We start from the raw sequence: 27,421 nt of genomic DNA, 5'->3' as shown, positions 1-27,421 counted from the left end.
TGATGGAGATGAAGATGATGATCGGATGAAATTTTTAAATCTGTCTCACAATTAAATTTAATAAATTAAGATTTACATTGTAAAAGAGACAGAACATCAAAAGAAAAGTCTAAAAAATTCACTTTTAATTTTCATTATCTTGAAATAATCAATCAAAATTTGTACATTACACTCATCTTAAAGCAAATCCCATGGTTTTCATTCTCTCCTGACCAAACATTTATAGAAATACCCTGAACAATTTCTTAAACCTATTGTTATATGCATAAAAATTGCAACTTTTTTATTCCTTCATAACAGATCAAAGATTAAAGTTATGAAAGAACACTAACGTACAAAAAATTGACAAACTGCAATATTTTTTTATAAGAAGCAGTTTATTTGGTGCTATGAAGTTTTGAAAATGCATCTGGACTGTTTGGATAAACTGAGTTTCAACAACTTATGAGTTTTCAAAACGCTGAAAACAACATTTTCACACCGCACTAAGCAGTTTTCTGGCTGCGGTCTGACTTTTTCAAAAAAAATAAAAATTTGTAATAGTCATCGCACCTAATTTATCAGCAGATTATTCAAAGTTGTAGTTGCAACAAACATACATTAAAACAACGGTAATTCTGTAAATCTCTAGATTAAAACGTTCGGTCTGAAGAACAAACAAACAAAAAACAAAAAAAAAATGAATCCACGCAAAGCTGAAACTTTTTCTCCTCAAGCAGATAAAAAAATAAAGAAAAGCTTTACCTTTGAGCTCTAATGGCGTCGCAATCTTCACTGATTATAAAAGCTCTGGCCGGAGAATCAGAAGAAAAGATTGAATTTTTAAGGCTGGATACATTGAATCCGTCTTCTCTGTTTCTTCAAAAACGTATCTTTCCATGCCGCTAGGGTTTCTAATTGCTGGCTCTGATCTGTTCTTCTGAAAAGAGAAAGTATAATTAATTTTTCTTAATTGGTTCCTTCCCCCCTGGTCTCCCTCCCTCTCCCACATGGTACTCGTTCTGTAATGCTTGCTGTACTGCAAAATCATATTTAGTAGCATTTTACATAAATGCCACTTAAGTATTATGTATTTACATATTTAGCATTAATGAGTTATTTTTGCTGTATTTACGACCATACACGCAATTCTTATGTATTTACATAACACACACCCATACTTTCATATTTACAATCTTAGCATAGTTATTGCTTTGCAAAAGAGGAATGCACCTTTTCACTAGAGGAGCTGAACACTAGCGAGCCTAGGCTCAGCCGTGTTCGGCTCGTTTATATTTCGAGCTCAAAAACTGTTGTCGTCCTCGTGGGTTTGGGGGGCCGAACACGAGCTGTTCACGAACAAAGAATCGTTTTTACAATCTTAATCATGCTCCTATTTATTCACAAATTTAACACCTTAATACAATTATTACTACAACAACAACAACAACAACAACAACATCTTAATCCCTTTACGTGGACGTTCATGTAATTATTACTACCCAAATTAATTTTAAAAATATTAAAACTTAGCAATTTTTATTACATATAAAAAATAATATAAAAATGATATAAATAAATAATTGATGAGTAATATTTCAAGCTAAAACTAGCCGAACACGAACGAATAATTTTTTGTTTGTTTTCAGCATGTTAACTTAGAGAACGAGCTGAACACGAGCTTCTTAACGAGCTGAATAAGAGTTGTTTGCAAACAACGAGCCGTTTTGACAGTCCTAAAGCACAAAGGTTTTATTGTGTAAATATGAAATTTTAGCTTTAAAATATGTAAATGCATAAGAATTGTGTGTTGAGTGTGTAAATTTTCTTTTTTTTTAAATATTTATACAGTCAAATATTTTGATATCATAATAAAAATATTATCATTTTAATTTCAAAAGTTAACTAATTTTGAAAGGGATAATTTACATTTAGATGATCCAAACATTGATATTTACAAATTAGTCACCTATATCTAGGGTTGTAAACGAGTCGAGAGCCAAACGTTCTCAGGCTTGGCTCATGTTCGGCTTGTTCAAAATAGCTCGTGTTCGAAATCAGCACGTGAACAGTGTGTTCGTGTTTGGCTCGAAATTAACTCGTTAAACTTAAATTGAGAAAAATATATGTAACGTGTGGGATTCAATCCTATATATACAAAAAATGAATTAACCACATTGCTACATAAGGTGTTATGATTTTAACTTAGACATAAATATATATAATATATTATTTTATAAATAATATATGTAATATATTGTTATATAAATAGTTATATAAATTTTTTTTTTTTGAGCTAAAATGAGCCGAACACGAGCGAACAAAGAGCTATTCGTGTTCGGCTCGTTTATAATTCGAGCTTTAAAAGTTTGTTCGTGTTTGACTCGTTTTCTTAACGAACGAGCCGAACACGAGCCACTTAACCAGCAAACACGAGCTGTTTGCGAACAACGAGCTTTTTTGACAGCCCTACCCCGTATCATTATTTTAAACAACCGAACCGATGCAAACTATTTAGAATTTGATAAAAGTGTAAAATATGATTTAGGGTTTTACCACGAATTTTAATATTTGAATGAAAACTTAAGAAAATGAAAGAAAGACGGTGTTTGTTTTGTAAATAACAAGTTTCGGGTGACCTGCATGTAATTGCATTAAAGTTTTAGTTGTTAAACATGTAAATACAAAGAAATTAAGTGGTATGTTTGTAAATCTTCCTTGTATTTATTAGAGCTATTTTAGCTGGCAAAAGTTGCAGCTTGGAAACGCTAATTTTTCTTTTAAGAAATTAATCACGTTCTGCAAGTGGATGCTCGTTTGATTAATTACTTTTAATGGCATTTATTATAATCTAATTGCAATTGCTTTGTAAAGCTATAGCTTTTATCATTAAATAAGATGTCTCGATAAAATAAATTGGGCAACATAAATGTGGCCTAATATGTGTTCAAATGAGCCCAATCATTGACACTTATTTGTATCCGCACGAATCTCAAAGAAAACAAACGATTGGAGGTAAAAATTTTTCTCTGAGGCAAGCGATCGACCGATAATCTAACGTGAAGCGTGAGAGGTCGCGTCTCTAAACCCGAGATGGTTCAAAACTCTGGAGATGTTTTCCTGCTCGATAACGACAATATTCGCCATGAGTGAGACCTGCTCAATAACGACAAGATCCGCCAAAAGTGATGCGCAAATTATCTCGACAGTGAGTCTCGTCGAATATCCCGCATATGCTGCGATAAGATTCGCTCAATATCTTGCGAAAGAGAATATCTGGTCGGGGTGACAAACCGACCTAACAGGCGGAGACGCATGCCTTGTAAGACTTGAACCAAACCACAAATAATTTTATAATTAATTTGAGCATTAATTACATTAAGAACAATTTCCATGTTCCCTCTGTTTTGTAATTTTATAAATACTCCTCTATAAGTTAGAGGCAAAATGACAGAGAAATGAACCTCTCCCCATTTCCCCTACAATGAATTATCGACTTATTAGTTATTCCCTAGTTTTTGGCGTGTCCACAAATAACAATTTAATATTCAACATATATACTTGTGAATTTTATGAATAAATGATACAAAATATGTCATCACACTGATTACATCTAATTTTCTTTCCACCATTCATCAGATGCGTCAAACTTTCTCCATTTGGAATCTCAATCCAGACCAGACCCCTGCTTAAGATCTTTACATAATTTCGAATATTTCTTTAGCTGATCAGATTTGTTTTTTAGTCAGTGTTTATCATACTATCTTCAAGTTTTCTCTTGAAAGTTTTCTCAAAAATCGTAATCAATGTAATATTCAACATATATACTTGTGAATTTTATGAATAAATGATACAAAATATGTCATCACACTGATTACATCTAATTTTCTTTCCACCATTCATCAGATGCGTCAAACTTTCTCCATTTGGAATCTCAATCCAGACCAGACCCCTGCTTAAGATCTTTACATAATTTCGAATATTTCTTTAGCTGATCAGATTTGTTTTTTAGTCAGTGTTTATCATACTATCTTCAAGTTTTCTCTTGAAAGTTTTCTCAAAAATCGTAATCAATGTAATATTCAACATATATACTTGTGAATTTTATGAATAAATGATACAAAATATGTCATCACACTGATTACATCTAATTTTCTTTCCACCATTCATCAGATGCGTCAAACTTTCTCCATTTGGAATCTCAATCCAGACCAGACCCCTGCTTAAGATCTTTACATAATTTCGAATATTTCTTTAGCTGATCAGATTTGTTTTTTAGTCAGTGTTTATCATACTATCTTCAAGTTTTCTCTTGAAAGTTTTCTCAAAAATCGTAATCAATGTAATATTCAACATATATACTTGTGAATTTTATGAATAAATGATACAAAATATGTCATCACACTGATTACATCTAATTTTCTTTCCACCATTCATCAGATGCGTCAAACTTTTTCCGTTTGGAATCTCAATCCAGACCAGACCCCTGCTTAAGATCTTTACATAATTTTCAATACTTCTTTAGCTGATCCCATTTATTTTCAAGTCAGTGTTTTATCATACTACCATCAAATTTTTTTTTGAAAGTTTTCTCTAACATCGTAATTAATGTAAAAAAATTCTCCTTAGTTATGTTTTTTACTTTAGCTATAGTGCATCTACAAAGAGGTTGTGGAGGTAATGAATGTATTTACATATCTAACCCATAGATTTTCGTATTTCCATACTTGCCATGCAATTCTTATGTATTTACAAATCTAACTCATAAATTGTTTTATTTGCATACATAACACTTAAAGCATAACTTCTCATTATTAACTTTTATAAATATATTTTTAATAGATTTTATCTTAACATAAGATGCCCAAATTATTTAGGAGAATTTAAGCTAAAGTGGATTTAATAAACCCAATAAATTTAAATTTTAGTGGATTTAATAAATTCAGTTAAATCTTGTCAAATTATTGGGCAATTTTTATAGGATTTAGAAGGTTGTTATGTTTGTTAGAACGAGAAATAATAATTAAACTTTAATATTTTTATAATTATGATTAAAATTAATTATTAAATTGAATTAACATTTTATTTCAAAATATAATAATTAATAATTATGTATTCATAAAATTAATTAATTATTAATTAAAATACGCTATCATCATAGTTTAATATTTATAAGGTAATAATTAAGTGGTAATTAATTATATTAATTAATAATTACTTATAATTTTATTGAATAAATAAAAAAAATTAATATAAAGATTTTATAAATTAACAATTAAATAGTAAATATAAATTTATTTATTTATATTTAATCCGGCAATACATTTTTTAATTATTAATTATTAGTTATTAATCCAGTGAAATTAAGAAAACTAACATAAATTAAAATCCCGCCAGAAAGGCTCCCCTGCATCACTACCCTCTCGCTGTCCTTCCCTGTTTTCCTGAAACCCTAAACCCTCGCCTATCTCTCTTCACCACTTCCAGTTTCGTCCAGAACCATCGCCATGGTGATCGAACCCTCGAGATACAGTCGCAATTAGAGCTAGCTTAGAAGGCGACGACGGGATTGCGGCTTACGGAGACCACCGTAACTCCATCTTTCTTCACCTTGGGCTCTGCTCTCACCCCAAACCATTGAAGAAGGTAAGCCGGTTCGCGCCGTTCTTTCTTTTCGCTCTTCTCATATTTACTAAATCTGCCGATTTACGGGATTTTGTAAATCTAGGATTTAAGGTTGAAATCCGTGAAATACGCGATTTATGAAATCGCGGTTTTATTTTGTTCAGAGTGACCGTCTGGCAAGATCTACGTTAAATTCTGCTTAAATTCGTTACCAGACAGCCCCTTCATCTTTCTTTTCGAAATTCTCCTTGCAGTAAGTGGAAAGGAAGAGGAATTTGTGAGTCAAGCGGATTTAAGTTAAATTCGTCCAATGCCTATGCCTAGATTTACTAAATCCATGATTTAAGGCAAAACGGAGGAGAAACGAGATTAAAGATTCCCTAGGATTTAGGTTAAACGTTGCTCGTATCCTTCCACCAAACAGCACCTCAGGTGCATCCCTTTTGTAAATCAAGGGCAAATATTTTATTTATTTTTATTTCTCTGGTTTCTCCTGTAAAATGCATTTTGCTGACAAGATTTTTTGATATACAAAGTTCAATTTTGGCTTCTGTTTGTTTAATCGGAGCTTTTTGTTTCCCATGGGGGGCGTTTCATAGTTTTTTTCCTTGGATGGATCTGGTTTGCTAACTTATGAAACATATCTTGGTCTGCTTTTTGTTTGCTGTTATTGAGTTTGTCCCCTCAAACCTCTATACAAAGCTTTCATATCACATAAAAAATACCACTATTTTGACTTTTAAAAGGCGTACCACATCTTTTAATGCATAGCTAAGGTGGCATATATGTAAAAAATAAAGTTTAGTTATTATTTGTGTAAATACATAGAAATTGAGTGGTATGTTGTAAATCTCATTTTATTGTTTTGTTTTTCTTGAATCTTCATTATTATTGTAATTGGAAGAGGTCCTGTATGAGTCTGGATGCAGCATGCGGAGTAACATTCTTAGAAGATCTAACATAGCTGTTTCATTTTTTGGGGCATTTTTAACTCATGCATTTAAATTTATTCCATTTGCTAACAAAGTTGGCGATACATGGAGTTGTTTTCCACATGAAATTGTAGTGATTTTTAATTCAATCATCAGGTTTGCTCATTTTTTATTAAGTTTTTGAGGGGCTTAGTGGATTGGTTTAAATTTGTTCTTTCAACAACAACAATAACAACAAAACGTTTATCCCACTAAGTGGGGTCGACTGCAAATCCTTTTTCTCCATTGCGTCCTATTTAGTGTCATATTTTCATTTAATTCTAATAAATTAAGATCATTTTTATACAATATGCCCAAGTCTTCCTAGGCCTACATTTGCCTTTCTTAATATTAGTTGAATTTAAAACATCTACTCTTCTAATTGTATCAGCAGATGGTCGACGTTTAATGCGACCGAACCATCTAAGACGACTCTCTCTAATTTTGTTTGTCACAGGAGCAACACCAATCCTATCAGGGAAATATTCATTTTGCATTTTTTCTTTAAGTGTAAAGCCGCTCATCCACCTAATCATTTTTTTTGAGAAATTAGGGCGAAGAAAAACAGTAATCGACACAAATCCAGAAGAACACCAAGATTTAATGAGGTTCGGCAAAGATGTCTACGTCCTCGGGAGCAGAGTGACGACTTTTCCACTATTCAAGAAAAAAATACAGGATACAAAATTTGAGATAAGACCTAGGGTTTCATACATGCCTATTTATAACCCTAGAAAACCCTGGAGTACAATATGTAATTACTAAATTACTCCTGTACCAAACCACGGGGTATTGCCCCCGCACCCCAAACCCACATAATGAAACTCCCCCGATTGGATAGATCCTTGCTCTCCACTCAGCTCGTGGGCTTTGCTCCGCTCAAGCATCTGTCCCATTTATGGTATATGAGTCGTACCTAGCAAATCTTCACCTTGACGAATATTCAACCCCTTAGGAGAAATACAGATGTCCAACAAATCTCCATCTTGGCGAATGTCCAGCCCCTTAGGAGAAATACAAATGTCTGATAAATCTCCACATTGGCGAATATTTTGCCCCTTAGGAGAAATACATATGCCAGACAAATCTTCATCTTGACGAATATCCAGCTCCTTAGGAGAAATACATATACCTGACAAATCTCCACCTTGGTGAATATATATTCAGTCTCTTAGGAGAAATACATATGTTTGACAGATCTCTACCTTGGCGAATATTCATTTAAACATCATGGAAGATTATAAATTCTTTTAAATAATCCCTTAATTCTTTTAAATAAGAACCCTTGCTATCTCCACCTTGCTATCATTGAATAAGAACCCTCTTTGAAATTTGTAATTCTACATCATGAAGTTTCGTATGCACCAATGTGGGTTGAATTACAAATTCTTTTAAATAATCCCTTAATTAAGATACCCTTAATTAAGTTTCACAGAAAAAACTCTCTTAATTAAATTTCCTTAATTAAACTTTCCCAGAAATCATTTTCCTTAAACTTTCAAGAAAAGCTCTTATTCTAATTTCCAGAAAAATTCTTATTTTTTTTCTTTCAGAATAGCTTCGCTTTTCTTCTCAGAAGGGTTTCGTTTTCGCTTTCCTTTCAGAAAAACCCCACCTCCGCTTTCCTTTCAAAAAGAAATCTTTTCTTTCCCGAGTGCAGCAGCAGGTTCCCTTTCCTTGCCTTTCCCGCGTCCTAGAAAATCTTCGCGTGCAACAAGATTTTCCTGATTAATAGAAGGAAATTTCTTTTATTGCCTCTAGAGAAATATAGAAAATATTCCTTCCAAATTTTTTCTCCGCAGCAAAGGAATAAAATTAGAACTTATTTCATTTTCTTCCAATTTTCTTCTCCGCCTCCCGCAAAGGAATAAAATCGGAACTTGATTTCTCTTCCAATTTTCTTCTCGGCAATGAAATCGAAACTTGATTTCCTTTCAATTTTCTTCCGCCTCCAGTAAAAGAATGAAATCAGAGCTTCCAATTTTCGTCTCCGCTCCAGGCCGACGTCGAACCTTCCTTTTCTGTCTGTAGCGACTTCACTTGGCGCTGAAACCTCGTCGAATCGAAGCCCGTCCGAACCGCCGAAGTTGAAGCCACGATTCTTCTGTTGCGATCGCAAACGCTGCGATTCTTGCCGCGACTCCTCTGTGATCTCGCTGATGCCTTCTTGCACCTCTGCCCATCTCACCGACGCCTTCCTGCTCGGACTCCTCCGAAGCTTCGCCGAACTCCTACTGTTCGTGCGCGCCTAGTGTCGCACTTGAAGCCTTCGCGGAAAAGCCCTCATCTTCCTGCCGAACCGTCCGAAGCCCTCTTCGTCTTCGAACTTCCTCTATGCGCCGAAATCCGAACTACTCGAACCTTGCCGAAATCCTTCTCTGGCCGCCAATCTCCTCTGCCAAAATCTTCTTTATTCTTGCGCCGCCTAAATTTTTCTTCCCTGCCCTCAAACCAGTCTCTGATACCACTTGTTGAGAAATTAGGGCGAAGAAAAACAATAATCGACATAAATCCAGAAGAACGCAAAGATTTAACGAGGTTCGGCAAAGATGCCTACGTTCTCGGGAGCAGAGCGGCAACTTTCCACGAATCCAGAAAAAAATAAGTACTGGATACAAAATTTGGGATAAGACTTAGAGTTACATACATGACATATTTATATAACTATATAGTACAATAAATAATTGTTTAAATTACCCCTGTACCAAACCACGGGATGTTGCCCCCGCACTCCCATTCCACATAATGAAACTCCCCCGATTTAACAGATCCTTGCGCTCCACTCCGCTCGTGGGTTCTGCTCCGCTCCAGCATCTGTCTCATTTATGGTATAGGTATATGACTCATTTATGGTATATGAGCCATACCTAACAAATCTCCACCTTGACGAATATCCAGCCCCTTAGAAGAAATACATATGCCCAACAATTCTCATTTTGGCAACACTTAATTTAGTTTTATGCTTCTCTTTTAAAGTCCAACATTAAACACTATAGAGCATTGCATGTCTCACCACAATTTTATAAATTTTTCCTTTCAATCTAAGTGACACTTTTCTATCACACAATAGGCCCAAAACATTCCTCCACTTCAACCAACTAATTTGAATTCTGCTAATAACATCCCCTTCAATATCACCATCACTTTGAATAATAAACCCGAGTGACTCTATTCTTTCAAATTAAAAAAATTGTATTTCTTAATATCCATTAAACTCGATTATGTTTTCAGGATTAGTTAAATGTGTGAATTTTAAAATACACCCCTTCTAACAAATTTTGGAAGCACTCGCCTTTTGTTATTACATTTAGGATTCGATGAAGAATGTGAGATTATTTATTCTTGAATCTGATTAATATATAAAACTACATTTTGTATTTGTTGCTCTACAATTGCTTTGGTCTATTAATTATTTATTTTTGATGTTACATTGAATGCGATAATTAATTTTAAATTTTGAGACCTGCTGAAATTTATTTATTTACTTTTTTGTTGGTGGAGGAGTTGCATGGCTGATATTTGGATGTACAAATTCTTATGTTTCGTTTACTCTTGCAATTAAGGATGCTTAATTGATCACATTTAATGGTGTTTTGTTACCATATAATGGTCATTTCATAGTATAAATTATCGAGTTGCTAAAAAACATCAAGGACATAAAATGGTTTTTTTCTTTTTTTGCATTGGTTGTTAAGTTTTTCTTTTCATTTCTTTATTTATCGGATCTTTCTAAAGTTGAAGTTTGAGTAGGTCAATATACTTTTTTTTCATTTGTATTTGGCACATGATATTTTAGCTTATTTGATTTATTAAAAAACTTGAAGATGCTTTGAGTTTGATTTTTGCCAATTGGGGCTCATGGTGTTTTTTTGAGTTTTGGTCAGGAGGATCATGGAAGAGCATAGTAGAATATGATAATTGGCATAACATACAAGGTTAAGTTTTTGGGTTTTTTTTTTTTTTTGAAGCATTTACTTACGTACCACACAATTCTTTTGTATTTACATATGTAACACGAACATTTTACTTTTTCACATTTATACCATTCATATCTTTCATATCACCTTAAAAATACCACTATATTAACTTTTAAACATTGAAAAACACCTTCTTATGCATATGTAAGCTGTCATACATGTAAAAATTGAAGTTTAGGTATTAGATATGTAACATAGGAATTGAGTGTATGTATGCAAATCTTCCTTTTTTGTTCCTCCTTTAATAAGTCAATTTGAAGTTAGTGTGCTCCACTTGACTAGTAGGAATAGCTCTTTTTTTTTCTTTTTTTATATTGTCTGGAACTAAAATTACTAGTAGTAATAGCTCAACTTTGCTTTATTTAGCATGTAAAAATTTCCATATTTCTTCCTTTTGGTTTGTGGCATTTAATTTTTATCTGTTATTGTAGAGATTTGTTGCATTATAGCAGAAGATGGATGGCTCCGTGGAATTATTCAACCACCTCAAGGTTAATATTTCTCTTGATTATATGATCTTTATGAAATTCATTTATGTTTTAGCCATAGTTTTATTTTTCCCCCAAACGAGAACAAATATCGACTTTTACATAATGGTAAAGTGCAGTACTATTTTGCTTCTGGCCTAACGACTGTAAGCATTGAAATCTATAAATTACACATTGTAAGATGCTATATTTTTGGAGTTTGACACTCTTTTTGAAAATGTAAGGTTAGAAGGCATTTTTTTAGTTATTAAAGTGCGAACACAATTTGATTTGTTTCCTCATATTTTTATTAAGGTAAGTACTTGTTTATTACCTTTGATTCAAGTGAACAGTTGAATAACTTTGGCGTCGAACAATCCTCAAGAAATTTTCTATGCACAAAATGGCATAATATGGATTTTTTCAATATTAAATCTTTTTATTTTTAAAACAGGACAGCTTATTTTCAGGGGGATTTACATACATACCACAGATTTTTATGTATTTAGATATCTAGTCCCAAAAGCTTAATATTTTTTTATATAAAACTCCATTCTTTAAGACCACATTAAAATATAATTTTTCTAAAGTGAAAATAACTTATTCATGCATAAATTCTGATGTGATTATGATACCGAAGAGCTTCATAAGTAAATATCAAAATTTGTGCTGAATACGCAAATATGCGAGAATTAGTATGCATTTAAATCTCCCTTATTTTAACTAAGTTAGACGAAAGAATTCTTTTCTTAATATTTGTTTATATAGCACTCTATTCTTTAAGACCAAATTAAAAAAAAAACATATTTTTTATTTTTTTTTAAGTGAAAAAAACTTTTTCATGCATAAATTCTGATGTGATTATTACACTGAAGTGTTTCATAAGTAAATATCAAAATTTGTGCTGAATATGCAAATACTTGCTGAATGCGCAAATATGCGAGAATTAGCATGCATTTAAATCTCCCCTCTTTTAACTTAGACGAAAGAATTCTTTTGTTTTGTTGAATGCACCAAGCTCATAACTGATGGGAAAAAAAAAGTGATGATTGATTATTCTTTTTTAGAAGCGCTTACTTTTCCCTGCCTTGCTGCTACTTAACAGATCATAATCGCAGTAGTTTTTAAAATTCACGTAAGCAAATGTATTTAGGGTAGATTTATAAACTTGAATATATAAACTTTTTCATGATGAAATAGCGATGAGACCATAAAAGCTCCGTAGTGTGTTTTAAATGAATTAAATGTTTCCTCTGTCCACACAAATATTTAGGGATATTCACATACAAACCACAAAATTCTTCTGTATTTACATTTCTAACACCCAAAGGTTGATATTTACAATTATAACACCTTGGTGTCATAAACTTATGTATGAAAATGTGTATTTTACTTTTAAAAGGATAGCGTGATGTTAAAGATTTGAGTCGTATGCATGTAAATATGAATGTTTAGGTGTTAGATGTGTAAATGCATAAGAATTGTGTGGTATGTTTGTAAACTACCCAAATATTTAGAGCAGCGCTCTATATTTAGAGCAGTGCTCTATCAACATTTCTACTCACCTTTTAATGATTGGCGAGAAGCTGACCTGAAGTTGTGGTTGGGTAGGATTTTACGTGACTTTTATGCTGTAAATATTCCATATACATAATCAAATTAAAGTATTGAGAACGTAGACCTTAGGTGCTTTTCATAGACCTTAGGTGCTTTTTGCTTTTAACATTTGTATGCAGATGCTATTACTCTCTGGTAATCAACATACATTGTTACTGCATCTGAAAAGTGGTAACTTCTTTCAAAATTGGACAGGCTGCAGATCCATTTTTCCTTTTAGCTGGACCCAATGTGATTGAATCCGAAGAGCATACATTGAAGTTGGCAAAACTTATAAAGATTATTGCGTCTAAGTATGCAATTTTTTAACCTATAATTTTTTTTAAACAAAATTCTTTTTTTATATTAAGTTCAAATCAGATTACTTCAAAGGTTATTTCTAGGTTCGGGCTGCCACTGGTTTTTAAATCAAGCTTCGACAAAGCGAATCGTACTTCCTCAAAATCATACCGTGGACCTGGGCTGGAGGAAGGTTTGAAGGTATAGATCATATTTGTGGCAGAAATGTTAATATTTGAAAAATTATTCTTTCAAATTTGTCTAGATATGGATTACATTTTTTTCAAATTCTATTCAAATATTAGCTTGATGAAAGGAATTGTTAGAACTTTTCATGATGATAGCTGCAATTTTTTACATTTGCTGTTTTGCTTGCAAGTGTTTTTTTCTGTGAAATTTCTTGCTTTTTATGCTACATTTTAAAAATTTCTCTTTTCCATTTTGATGCGATAGATTCTTGAGAAGGTTAAAGTCACCTATGACCTTCCTATAGTAACAGATGTGCATGAGAGCAGTCAGGTATGCTGTTGCATGCATTTTAATAATATTCTATTTAGTTTTTATCTTTTTTAAAATCTGCATTCATATATTTTGTGATAGCCTTGTTAGTCATATATTACATTTTTTTATATAATTTATTTTAATCCAATCAAGTACTCTTGTTAGCCTAAATGTTTTGAATGAGCTAATGCTTTCAGTAATGCATTATGTATGGAAGCTTTATGGTCATCCTATTATGGAGCATTTACATACATTCCACTCAATTTTTATGTATTTACATGTCTAACACCTGAAATTTGCTTTTTATATTTACACCTAGCACATAAAAATACCACCATTTTAACATTTTTAAAAGTGATATACACCTTTTCATGCTTATTGGGAAGGTGGCTGATATGTAAAAATTGAATTTTAGGTGTTAGATATATAAATACGTAAGAATTGAGTGCTATGCATGTAAATATTCATATTATTTTATTTTACCAAAGTTGCCTATAAAAGTTGCATTTAATGCATGAACGGCTGTGTAGACTAATTGTTAGAAGGACAATTAACTTGTTCACACTGTTTAATTTTGTGAAACTCAGGCACCTTTTCGCATAAGCTGCATTTAATTGATCTCCAGGGAAGCAGCCAAGTTTGTGTTCATTGGATATGGCAACCTATTTATTTATCATCTGCCTTCTTTTTGCCGACGCTAAACCACAAACTCACGCAAAACAAAACTTATCAGTTGTGCAATTAAGAAACCAATAAAAAAATATTGTTCATGAGAGTGAAAATAGAGATCATAAACAAAACTGTAAGAAAAAAGGGAAATCTACATACGTAGCACACAATTTTTATGTATTTACATATCTCACACATAAACTTTCATATCTACTTACCTAGCACTTTAGTGTTTTAAACATGTGCATGAAAATGCGTATGTCACTTTAAAAAAATGATAATAGTGTTCTTTTTTATGTGATATTAAAGATTGGAGTGCTATGTGTGTAAATATGAAAGTTTAGGTGTGAGATGTGTAATTGCATAAGCATTGCGTGCTATGTGTGTAAATATGAAAAGGATGCTCGTTGCGAAGATGTTTGCTGAGCAGTGTTTAGTGAGATTTGGTTGGAGTATATTTCTACGGGGATCAAATGTATGAAAAAGAAACCCTTCAAAACTTAGTTATATGTTGCAGAGACAAGACTAAAGCTTCACTGAAGATGTATTTATTGCCATGTAATTAAAAGAACATTGATGATTTCTGATGTCAGTAAGCACAAATTAGAATATCACTCTTAAATTACGAAGCCCAATTTTATCCGATTTCAGTGAAAACTAAACAAGGGTGGGCTAAGATTGAACTTGCCACATTTATTTAGGAACGTTGAATGAGAAACAAAGAGTTAGTGGACACTATGATAATGTTGGGCCTAAAATTACCTTAATAGAAGTTCATCAAATATATTTACGAATAATAGATTTAATTCTTTATGCAACAGTATATGATTGAATGAAATATGAGGATTTATAATATAACAACAACAGCTACAAGTCTTTATTCCACTAAGTGGGGTTGGCTACATGAATTACATGAATCCTTTTTCTCTTGTGTCCTATTGAATGTAATATTTTCATTTAATTCTAATAAATTAAAAAAATACGAGGATTTATAATGCTAGTCCCAAATAGCTGGAATAAGGCTAATGTTGATGCTGGTTCAATATTCTTCTGAACTTTATTTTTCTGCCTTTCAATCTTCATTTATTTCTAAAGCATTTTACATTCTTTCAGTGTGAAGCTGTTGGGAGAGTCGCTGATATCATTCAAATTCCAGCTTTTCTTTGTCGTCAGGTACATTTATATCTTGTTGACATTTTGATTCAGGTTTGCCAATTATCTGCTGTATTTCGTGCTAATATTTCTCTGAGTTTCTACTTGTATGTGTCAAAGGAGATATTTATTGTTGAAATCTCTATTGTCGCAGACTGACCTCTTAGTTGCTGCTGCAAAGACGGGCAAAATCATCAACATTAAGAAAGGACAATTTTGTGCCCCATCTGTACGTGAGTCCTATGAAACAATGCTTTGAATAATTTTTTGAAGGGGGATTTACATAACTAACACTATGAAATTAAACTGTAGTTGTTTACAATGTTATATTAGGTTTTGTTGGAGACAAAATCAAACTTCAGCATGTTTTTTTCTTTTTCAAGTTCGTACTTGTATCTACTGCATTATGAAATTAAACTTCTTCCAAATTGCAATATCTACACCTTTAACAAGCAAATTTCTAGAATAGTTGCTTTCTTCTAATAATTAAAGATTTGACAATGGCTATCATATTTCTGGAATGGGAGAGTGGACATCTAAAGCCACAGTTATGGGAATACAAAGCTCTTTTTATTCTGAGAAATTTACATACGTAGCACACAATTCTTATGGATTCACATATCTAACAACCAAAAATTGATTTTTACACTTGTAACATCTCGGTGTCATAAACTTATGCATGAAAATGTGTATTTCACTTAAAAAAATGGTAACGATGGTGCTATCTTTGACCTGATATTAAAAATTTGAGTATTGGACATCTAAATATGAATGTTTAGGTGTTAGATATGTAAATACATAAGAATTGTTGTCTTTATGCAAGCACCCCTTTTAATTTTTGTTGTAACACACAGTTTAGTGTAGCATTAAAAGATTTTATCACAAGCTTTTGTTTCTTTGAGAAATCTACTTCAAGTAGGGAAATCCGCACTCCATTTGCAAATTTTTAATTATTATTTTTTTTTATTTTGCTTTTGCATGAACTTTTGATTGACTGTAGATATAAGCCGGTTTACATTTAGACGGATTAAATTTTGAGGTGCTTCAGTTATATGATATGGGAGCAAATGTTAAAACGTCTTTCCCACATTTCTCCCCTTCAAAATGCTTGAGAGTACTTTCACAGAATTCTTGATTTGATTTTGTTTTCTTTCTACAGTTTAAATGAATAAACTGAGAATATTGTTTCAACAACTTTACCAATTTTTGAAGTAGCTGTACTGAGACTGTTGTATTATTCTATATATAACTTATGTGATCTTTCTGGCAGGTTATGGTGAATTCTGCAGAAAAAATTAGACTTGCTGGCAACCAGAATGTGATGGTTTGTGAACGAGGCACTATGTTTGGCTATAGTAAGTTAATATTTTATGGAGTGAAGTGTCGAAATAGTCCCCTCCCTGTTTACATGAACACGAGGCTAGTCTCAGAGTTTGTAAATGTGTTAAATTAATCTCCAAACTCTTTTAATGGGGCTAAAATAGTCTCATTGAGTATTATTTTAACTCATTATTAAAAGAAACTGGGAATTTATTGAAAGAGTCTTGTAACTAAATTGACATTTTTATAAACTTTTGGATTAAAATGTTTCCTTGCAAAGTTTTGGGGGACCATTTTGACATTTTCTCATATTTTATGCATGTCATGTATTATGCTACTCAATATGCTTTGATAACTTTTAGAAAAATTGATTCTATTTATGAAATGAATGATTTTGATTTATATATAATAAAAAAAAAAAAAAAACGCAAAAAGAAAACTTCAACCTTTGAAACAGTTTGAAGTTTCAAACGACCTTCATATGGCTTGCTTTACTGCCTTATGCCAGAATTAAGAAAGGTGTATTCTGTCATTTAAGATTTGTGCGGAAATCATTTTTCAGGTTCTCCTTTCCTTCTCTATCCTTGAATCTACCTTTATATTATTTTGATATCATGCTCATTTTCACTTGTAGATGATTTAATCGTCGATCCACGCAATTTGGAGTGGTTAAGGGAAGCTAATTGCCCGGTGGTAAGCATAATTTGCAGAATGTGATGCGCCATCTAACATTTACCCCTTAATCAGGAGATTATAGGTCTACCGTAGCGTATTGCTTCCTTCCGAACTCTCTTCGCTTTGGTAGATTTCCTAGCTTTCTTATTTTCTCAGCAAAAAAAATCTTAATTTTTAGCTTTACCTTGTCTCAGGTCGCTGATATTACTCATTCGCTTCAACAGCCTGCAGGGAAGAAGGTAGAAAGTTGTAAAATATTAAAATCTTATTCTGAATGATGTTCGAGCCTTCTCTCGAGAGGTTTTATTTGTTGTAGCATTTTCACGAATCCTGAGAACTAAATACCATTTTCACCACGTGGCACTAGGGGTGTAAATGAGTCAAGCTCGAGCTCGAGCTATCCTCTGCTTGAATTTTATTTGATTAATTAATCGAGTTTGAGATGATAATATTTTCAATTTTAATATATTTTTAGTATATTTTAAATTAATTATTTTTTCAACAAGTTGGTTCACGAGCTAACAAGTCGAATTGAGGCTTCCTAGAGCTTGACTTATTAGCTCATCGAGTTCAGTTCATGAGAGCCCAAGCCAGCTAACGTAATCGGCTTTCCTCAATTACACCCCTAAGTGACACTTTATCTGCAATTTTTTTTCTGAAAAGAAACATTTAGTTGTTACAACTATTACTTTAACAAAATACAGCAGATATGGCGGTAATATAACATAAATTCTAACTATTGTGTTTTCAACCAATATTAGTTCTACCTTTCTTAAAAAGGCCAAGTTGGCATGTTGAAGTAAATTAATCATATTGTAAGCGAGTGCTATCTATTATATTATTGGAAGATTTACATGCACGCCATGCAATTCATATGCATTTACCTAACACCGAAATTTAAATTTTTACGTATATGCCACCTTATCTATGCATGAAAAGATGCTTTTCACTTTTTAGAAGTTAAATTAGTTGTACTTTTGATGTGATATGAAAGATTTGAGTGGCATAAATGTAAAACACAAAGTTTAGGTGTTAGATACGAAAACACGTGAGAATTGGTTTGTATGTAAAGCTATAATGTTGTTGGATTCTGTATTAAATTGCAGATTGCATCTATTAGCTCAGATTTTGCTTCTGAGGAATCTGTTAATTCTATGCCATTGAATGATGGAAGATTTACATACATACCACTCAATTCTTATGCATTTGCTTAACTAACACCTAAACTTCAATTTTTACATATATGTCACCTTATTTATGCATGACAATGTGCAGCTCGCTTTTTTAAAGTTAATAATAGTGTTATTTTTTATGTGCTGTGAAAGATTTTGGTGGTATAGATGTAAAAAAAGAAAAGTTTAGGTGTTAGATATGTAAAAATACAAGGAATTGAGTGGTTTCTATGTCAATGCCGCTTGAATGATTGGGTGAACCTTTTTATGCCACTCTATTTTCAGCTTGAAGGTGGCGGTGTTGCTAGTGGTGGTTTGCGCGAACTAATACCTTGTATTGCAAGGACAGCTGTTGCAGTTGGTGTCGATGGGCTATTCATGGAGGTAAAAACATAGCATCTTTATAGGTATTTCTGTAATTTCTATATTTCGTAAATGTCAAATCTTGCTTGAAATTTTTGTACTTTTTGATCACTTGTCTGTAAAATGCAATGCTTAAGAGAAAACACCATTGCCTTTAAAAGAGAATCATAAAACAAAGTAGAGTGTCATTGATATGAGATGTTTAAGGTGGATGAGTCACTTGACACTTTAGAGACAAAATGTGAAATGAATATATCTATGATGGGGTTAGTGTGTGGCTCTGATGGCGGACAAGATTAGAGGGAGTTGTCTTCGATGGTTTGGTCACATTAAACATTGATCATCTGATGAACCAACTAGGAGAGTAGATGTTTTAGATTCGACTTATGTTAAGACAAAGGTAGACATAAAAAGACTTGGGCACATTATATAAAAATGACCTTAATCTATTAGAATTAAATGAAAATATGACATTCAATGGTACGCAATGGAGAAAAAAGATTCATATACCCGACCCCACTTAGTGGGATAAAGGCTTGTTGTTGTTGTTGACTCACATCACAACATTGGTAAAATTAAGTATTAGTGGTATTTTTGTAATGATGTTAATGATTTGAGTGTTATATTAAGTAAATCGCAAAGTTTATTATATGCAAATACATAAGAATTGTGTGGCATGACCATATGAATGTAAAAAAATTAAGTTGATTGACATTCCAAACCATTTATTTCAATATTTGTGAAAGTACTGATGGTTTCTTTCTAACTTGCTTAGGTGCATGATAATCCACTGAATGCTCCTGTTGATGGTCCAACACAATGGGTGAGTTTTTTTTGTACTTCCACAATGTAAATCTTCTTGTACAATTGTGATACATCAAAACACACCCACTCGCGTACGCGCACACAAATATGAAAGATTTACATGCATCAAAATGTGTACATCACTTTTTTAAAAGTTAAAATAGTGATATTTTTTGATGTGATATGAAAGATTCGAGTGGTATACATGTAAAAATAAAATAAAATTAGGGTGTTAAATATGTATATACATAAGAATCGGGTGGCATTTGTAAATTCCCCCACTTATTTGTAGGAAGTATTAAATTTGTTATCTTTTTTAACACAGCCTTTGCGCCACTTGGAGGAACTTTTAGAAGAGCTCATAGCAATAGCTGTAAGTTATAAATTCTTTGAAATGAATATTCACCACATATATTCATATTTCTTTGATCTCTCTTTCATCTCTATTATTAAATAAATTGTTTTATTTATTTATTTATTATTTATTTATTTTTTATTTTGTGCTTTGAAGAGGATAAGTAAGGGGAAGAAGCCATTTGAAATTGACCTCGCACCTTTTCTTGAGTGAATCATGAGAAGCTGGCTGCCTCAGTGAGGTAATTGACCTCACAGCTTTTTTTGGGAAATTTACATATGTAGCCCACACTTCTTATGTATTTACAAAACTCACACCTAAACTTTCATATTTATATATGTAGCATCTTGGAGTGATATTAAAGGTTTGAGTGCTATGTGTGTAAATATGAGTTTAGGTGTGAGTTTTGTAAATACATAAGAATTGTTTTGTTTTTCTATTGGATTTGAGCGCAACCACCACGAGTGAGGGTTGTAGCTAAATCGAATCGTGTATCGTCATGTTCGAGTTTATTTATTCGTCTTTTTATTGAGTGCGAGCAGGGTTTATGTAGACATAAAATTAAGAGTGATTGAACGAAGTTTGTGTTTTTCAAGTTATTTATTTATTTTGTATGTAACTACATAAATAGTTAAAAATCATTGTTAACTGAATACATAAACAATAAAAGATTTATTGTTGAATTATTGGATAAACAATAAAAGAGTAAGTTTTGATGATCTAGTTACTTAGGGTCTGTTTGGGGCAGCTTATAAGTGCCGGCGGCATTTTCAAAACACCGCCGTACCGTTTGGTTCACGCGTTTCGCCAGTTTATCTGAAATTGCGTTTGAGTTTTTACACTAAATGCAGGCTGCGAGTCGACACCTGCGGCCGGCCTGCGGGCCGCATTTCAGGATAATCAGTTTATCCTGAAACGCACAAGCTGCCCCAAGCGGAATCGTAATTATATGATGAATTTAAATAATTTTTTTGTGCTTATTTAATTAGATGAATAAATATACAAAAAATTTGATGCAAATGATCTAATTTGTTCATTCCTTTTAGAACTTGTTAAATGATTAATGTTTATATAAAACATGTGATGGATAAATGAATTATATATTAAATTGAACTATTGTAAATTTTCTGAATTAAAATATGAATATTTATTTTACATATTCGTGCTTTTAAATCAAATTGACATTGTGCGGGTAATTCATGTATTAAGGAGTCAAAATATTTAAACAAATAATTCAATAAATAATGAAATAAATGGAGACATTAATTAATATGTAAGCTTCCACTTTTAAAAAATCATGTTTTATTTTATTTTAGTTTGATGAACTAATCTTATTAGATTTATTTTTAGATGAATATAATATATGACAAAATACATAAAATTATATTATAAGAAATTGGATGTTATGTATATAAGATAAATAAGAAAAGATTATATACATGCCACTAAATTCCCTTATATTTACATATGTAACACCTAAACTTCAATTTTTACTTATATATACCATCTTACTTAAGCATGAAAAAACATATTTCACTTTTTAAAAGTTATAATAGTCATATTTTTAGATGTGATGTGAAATATTTGGGCAGTTTAAATGCAAAAAGAAAATAAAAAAAAAGGCATTAGATATGTAAATACATGAGAATTGGATGTTATGTAAGCAAATGCCTCCATAAACAAACATGGGAACTGACTTTCCACAACAACAAGAAAAAAAAGGCAGTACATTCATACCAACAAGCTTCATTCATTTTAATAATAGTTTAGCTTTCTTACTTGGCATTCTCTTTGGTTTCTGCAACACCTTTTCCTCCTTAAAATCTCGTGTCATGTTGTACACCTGTGTAAATAAGAACATTCATGTCTAAAATCTTAGGGAAATTTACACACATACTTCACAATTCTTATATGTTTACATATCTACCTACCAAAATTTAATACTTGCACTTGTAGACCTATGCATGACTGCAAGTGATGACCTAAATATGTATGTTTAGGTGTGAGATATGTAAATACATAAGAATTATATGGTATGTATGTAAATGCCCCTAAAATCTAAATAAATGAGATTTTCAAATGTTTAGTGTCACTTAAATGGAGCAAAGAATTGATGTACGATAAGGATTTGAATGCAAAGTTGCTTTTTTTTTATTGTAAGTCTGCTTTGTATTGATTGTATGATGTTAAATAAATAAATTCATATTGCTTGTATGAACTTTATAATGCATTTCAAGTATTTGAAGGCAAAGAATGTGGCAGACTATCACTAGATTTTTTTTTTTTTTTTTTTACAAAATAATCTTCAATATTATTTTAAAAATATGGGATAATTATATACAGGCCGCCAGAAACATTGTTATTCACAAATAAACCCCGCTTGAACTACCAAACCGATGTATTTACAAGCGCCACGATCAAACTATTGAGAATTTGACAAACATGAAAAATATGGGTGGGGGTTTTAACATGGCTTGTGATATTCGAGTAAGAATTTGAAAAATGGATGAAAGAGGGTGGTTGATTTGTAAATAAGAAGTTTTACTCCCAAAAATATGCAAAAAAAAAAAAAGAATGCATATTTTATGTGGATGGCATACCTTCCTTACTCCTGATGTCAAGCCCATGTTCCTGATTGAATTTCCATCAACACACTTCCATGTTATAGAACTCCCATTCTCAGCACTGTTTAACTGAGTAAATCCTTCTGCAGATTCAAAATGCAACAGAATTAGTTGAATGTTAGAAAAATAAATAAGTGGCAGTTACATACATAGCATACAATTCTTATGTATTTACATATCTCACACCTAAACTTTTATATTTACACACATAACACTTGAATCTTTAATATCACATCAAAAATAGCACTTTTACGACCTTTTAAAAGTGAAATACACCTTTCCACGTATAATTAAAGCATCAAATTGATATATATATGTAAATGTGAAACTCTAGGGCGGTGTTTGGCTGCAACTTAGTTTTACGTTAAATAATATTTATCAAATCCAATAAATCTGGATTTATCAGATTGACACTGCGACTGAAGAACTCATGTAAGATGGCGGAATAAATCCGGCTCGCAATCGGATTTACTAAATCCAGACTTACTGCGTAAAAATGATGGAACCAAGGAAGAGAAAGACGGAATGTGAGAAAATTGGATTTCACCGAGCATTGGACCTAACTTTCTTTTTGGTTTTTGGCTGGATTTATGCTCGATCATGGCTAAATCCTATAAATAATATGCCACCAAACAACGCCTAGTTGTGAGATATGTAAATTCACCAAAAGCAGAAAAAATAGTGAAATGTTAGAAAAAAATAAAAAATTGTAACAAAAAAGATAAAAAATTTCTATAAGAAAGTGACTATTATGCACCTTTGAGAGTTAAAACCAACAATTCAACATACATTTGAAGCCTTATGTGAGAAAAAACATGAATGTATTCACCAACATCTTTTCTCAACATAACTCTGCAATTTTCTCCAACATCAAGTTCAAAAAATTTCTTCAGATAATTATCAATTTCTTTCCTCCTCATGCATTGATTCATACTCCCTTCGTCCAATATAACTGAAGGGAACTCCCAAAGCCCAGCAAGCAATCCATTTTCAGGTCTCTTCACCAGAAGAAACACAGATTTTTGACCGTTATAATTCAAAACCTGCTCATCAAACTCTGCTATCTCAACTACAGAAACTGCAGCAAAATTTTGTCTTTGTTTGGTCTTTGCTACCTTTGTTGGGTAATCAGTGACCTTTAATTTCTCGCTCTTTTTCGACAGTAAAAATGCTCGGCATTGATCGAAAACTGGGCATTTAGAACAGGTAGGATTTGTTGAACTGCATAAAGTTGCTCCTAGTTCCATTATGGCCTGATTGAAGTCACCAGGCCTTAAATGATCAACCAATTGCCTTGCCAGTTTCCTAGGAAGAAGATGAGATTACATGTGTTACAATGAAAGGCGATAAAACTCTTAGGAAAATTAGGTTTAGGCATGGAATGAATCCCAATTGACAGCCAGCCCTAGAGTTAATCTAACTCGGCTAATTCGACAGTTCAAATAATCCCATATGGATTAGACCCTTTGTTTCTAGGTATCAAGGAGCAAGGCAGTCAAATAAAGTCTTGAGGCTTAAGCTTCAATGTCACCAATGAGACTTATGCCTTCTCCATCTGGGGAATACATCTCGATGATTTATGCCTCGAGAAGTTTGAGGCAACGTCTTGATCAAAGTTATGCAAAATAAAAGTATATTATATAATATTATATTATATTTAATGTCATATACAATACTTTAAAAAGGTTTAAATTAATTTAAATATGATTATTTGATTATGTTATTAATTTATTTTTTTTATTTAAATTATTTGGATTTCAGATTATTTAATATAAGGAAGAAAATTGCACTGAATGAAGAATATTTTAAAATTGCAAATGAGATAAAATTAGATGATCGCAAATATGATGATTCTTTTGAAGATGATGAAGGTAAGGACGAGTATACTATGGATCTTGAACTTAATGAAATATTTAAAATTTAAGTGAATGTTTACCTTGAATCATATTTTAAATTTTTATTTAATATTATGATTTGTGGTGTATATCTTTATGATAATAAACTAAATCAATATATCAATGATTTGTATCATATTTAGGAAATATTTTTAATTTTTTTAAGTTTTTTTTTTTTCTTTTTAGAGGCTTACGCTTCGATCAGCTTCGAGGCTTATGCATGGCCTAACTAGAGCAAAACGTCTTGATTCTCAAGTTCTCCTTTTTATACTTTGATTAGGACTAGCAATATTATTGATTCCTTAAGATTAGCTTCAGCTCTTCTCATCCTAAACAGTAAGTTGGATTAGTAAGTTTTATTCATAACAAGGGGCATTCGCATGCATACCACTTAATTCATATGTATTTACACATCTAACACCTAACTTTTATTTTGTACATCTACACCACCCAAATCTTTCATATCACAACAAATATACCACTGTTTTAACTTTTAAAAAGCGAAATACACATTTTCAAGTATAAATAAGGTGGTATATATATAAAGAAAGTGAAGTTTAGGTATTAGATATGTAAATACACAGGAAGTGAGTGGCATGCATGTAAATCTTCCTTATAACAAATAGGGCTGGACTATCTCAGTACTCCAAGGCTATTAAAAAAAAAGTTGAATCAAAATATCTTAACCCAAATTGGATCAAGATTGGCTTAAAAATCAGCAAATGGCATTTCTATCATATTTAAATGGAATGAAATTCTGTAATTTCAATTTGCAGACAAATTTAAGAATAATGAAAGCAATTGCTTTGAAAAGTATGACAAACGGCAAAATATTAAGGCATTTATATGCAATTTTTAAAGACTATTATAATTAAAAAAAAAGCCAATCTTTCATTCATGTAAAAAACAAATCTTAACAAATGGAACCTAAATTAAAAATTGTAATTGCTCGATGTAAATTACCAACGCTAAGATTATAAGACTTTTACCATAAAAGCTTCACAGTTCCAGCTTCTTTTGGGTTTGCAGAGATAGCTTTGAGCCTTGTAATTACCCTCACAACATTACCATCCACCGCAGGCACCACCTAAACTTGCAAAAACATTTTCACAAAAAGATGAAACAGAAGTTTACATACATACCACGCAATTTCTATGTATTTACATATCTATCACCTAAACTTCAATTTTATATACACGCCACTTTGTCCATGCAAGAAAAGATGTACTTCACTTTTTAAAAGTTAAAATGGTGGTATTATGTGATGTGATATGAAAGATTTGGGAAGGCATAAATACAAAAGTTCGGTGTTGGGTATGTAAATATGTAGGAATTGGGTGTTATGTATGCAAAAACCCTTATTTTATTTTATTTTTTTTTTTGGGGCAATTAGACCCAAAACCTTGCTATTTACGAATCTAGCATCCACTTTCATCCATTTTTCAAATTCTCACCATTTTTCAAATTCTCTCACTCAAATATCAAAATTCGTGATAAAACCCCAACCACATATTTTTTCATTTTTATCAAATTCTTAAAGGTTTGATCGTGACACATGGAACTATTTAGTTTCAGTAGTTCAAAAATTTCACATGGGTACTAGATTTGTAAATAGTGATGTTAGGGGTGCCATGTAGGGGTATAAAGGGGCCAAGCCGGCTTGGCTCGTTAACGAACTCATGAGCTGAGCTTATTGAGCCACGAGCTCGAGCTCGTCTTGGCTCAGCTTGTTGGCTCTTGAGCCAGCTTGATTAGCATACCTCTAATCATTTCGATGTATTTTCTGGTGAGCTACGTGTGCCTCCTTCTCCTCCTCAGGCATTCAATACCTTCCAGGTAAACTCACGTAAAAAATGAATTTTTAGTTTGACCTCGCGAGTCAGCTGCTACCACTAAGAGCCAAGCTCGAGCTCGAGCTCGAGCTCGAGCTCGATTTGGCAGACAACTCAAGCTCGACTTGACTCGTTTACACCCCTATTGCTATGCATGTAAAACACTATTTAATGTGATATTTACATACATAACACCCAATTCCTATATATTTACATATCCAACACCAAACTTCTATAAAATAAAGGGTCTAATGCAAGAACACTGCATAAGAGAATGAGAATTTACAAACCTCATTGAAAGCAATGGAAGCAATTGCTCCTGCAGTGTAGTCTCCAATTCCCTTCACTCTACGAAGCTCTGAAGCAGATCTCGGAAACTTCCCTTCATCAACAATGGCCTTCGCCCCCTGTTCATCTCCATCCAGATTCCAAAATCTCAACATCATTCCATCACCACACAATATTTCATGAATGAAATAACAGAAATTTTACCTCCAAGAGGAATCGAGCCCTCCGATAATACCCCAAACCAGCCCACATCTCATTCACCTCCTTCACAGAATTACGAAAATATTGACGAAAGAAGCAGAGGAAACAATATGTAAAAAGTCAATTTATAGGGGGGATTTCTGCTCCCCCCTCGAGAGTGGCTGCTGCGAGATCGCGGATCGTGGGCCATTTTTCCATCCAGCGATTGAAGTAGCCGATCACAGTGGAGACGCGAGTTTGTTGGAGCATGACTTCCGAGACCCACACCATGTACGCTCTCTGCTCCACGTCAGCCGGCGTCAGAAGGGTTCCGGTGGTGGTTTCCGGCGCCCTCCATGGCAAATCTCGAAGATTCTCGTCGTACCAGCGGAGAAGGGCGGAGCGGATGTCTAGGGTTTCGGACTCGGAGAAATCTTCGATGTCGTTAGTGGGGATTGCGATGGCTGCCGGTTTTCTCTTCTTTTGTGTCGCAGCCATTGATAGAGGCGGCGACGGCGTCGGCGCAAATTTTAGAGAATTTTGAAATTGGGAGAGGGAAAGTGAGGGGGAAGAAGGAAACAGTAGCAGTCGTATTTTAAAGGAAGATTTACATACATACATAACTCTTTAACTCTACATATATATATATATATATATACATATATATATATATACA

At 32.7% G+C, this 27,421-nt stretch overlaps 2 protein-coding genes across 3 annotated transcripts; one reads left to right on the top strand and one right to left on the bottom strand.

Annotated features, from left to right (window-relative positions):
- Window positions 1–5,377: 5,377 nt before the first annotated feature.
- Window positions 5,378–20,458, top strand: LOC110027484 (2-dehydro-3-deoxyphosphooctonate aldolase). 2 transcript variants are annotated; one of them, XM_020728939.1, is made up of 15 exons: window positions 5,378–5,625; window positions 10,460–10,510; window positions 10,984–11,043; window positions 12,832–12,929; window positions 13,020–13,116; window positions 13,369–13,434; window positions 15,199–15,258; window positions 15,392–15,466; window positions 16,508–16,592; window positions 17,192–17,250; window positions 17,427–17,471; window positions 18,690–18,788; window positions 19,543–19,590; window positions 19,897–19,944; window positions 20,083–20,458. In XM_020728939.1, the coding sequence occupies exons 3-15, from the start codon at window positions 11,008–11,010 to the stop codon at window positions 20,137–20,139; spliced, it is 873 nt and encodes a 290-aa protein (XP_020584598.1). In that variant the 5' UTR covers window positions 5,378–5,625; window positions 10,460–10,510; window positions 10,984–11,007; the 3' UTR covers window positions 20,140–20,458. The 2 variants fall into 2 exon arrangements, with proteins under 2 accessions (XP_020584598.1, XP_020584597.1); XM_020728938.1 differs by lacking the exon at window positions 10,460–10,510.
- Window positions 20,459–21,468: 1,010 nt separating this feature from the next.
- Window positions 21,469–27,355, bottom strand: LOC110027539 (adenine DNA glycosylase). Its single transcript, XM_020729013.1, has 7 exons — window positions 26,917–27,355; window positions 26,770–26,829; window positions 26,568–26,684; window positions 25,435–25,532; window positions 23,308–23,855; window positions 22,527–22,633; window positions 21,469–21,769 (listed from the first exon to the last, which is right to left on the bottom strand). The coding sequence occupies exons 1-7, from the start codon at window positions 27,241–27,243 to the stop codon at window positions 21,677–21,679; spliced, it is 1,350 nt and encodes a 449-aa protein (XP_020584672.1). The 5' UTR covers window positions 27,244–27,355; the 3' UTR covers window positions 21,469–21,676.
- Window positions 27,356–27,421: the final 66 nt, after the last annotated feature.

This window comes from Phalaenopsis equestris, unplaced genomic scaffold, assembly GCF_001263595.1.
Source record: "Phalaenopsis equestris unplaced genomic scaffold, ASM126359v1 Scaffold000428, whole genome shotgun sequence".
Classification (NCBI taxonomy): Eukaryota; Viridiplantae; Streptophyta; class Magnoliopsida; order Asparagales; family Orchidaceae; genus Phalaenopsis; species Phalaenopsis equestris.
The sequence above is the reverse complement of the archived record's forward strand: the minus strand, read 5'-3'. Positions and strand labels throughout refer to the sequence as shown.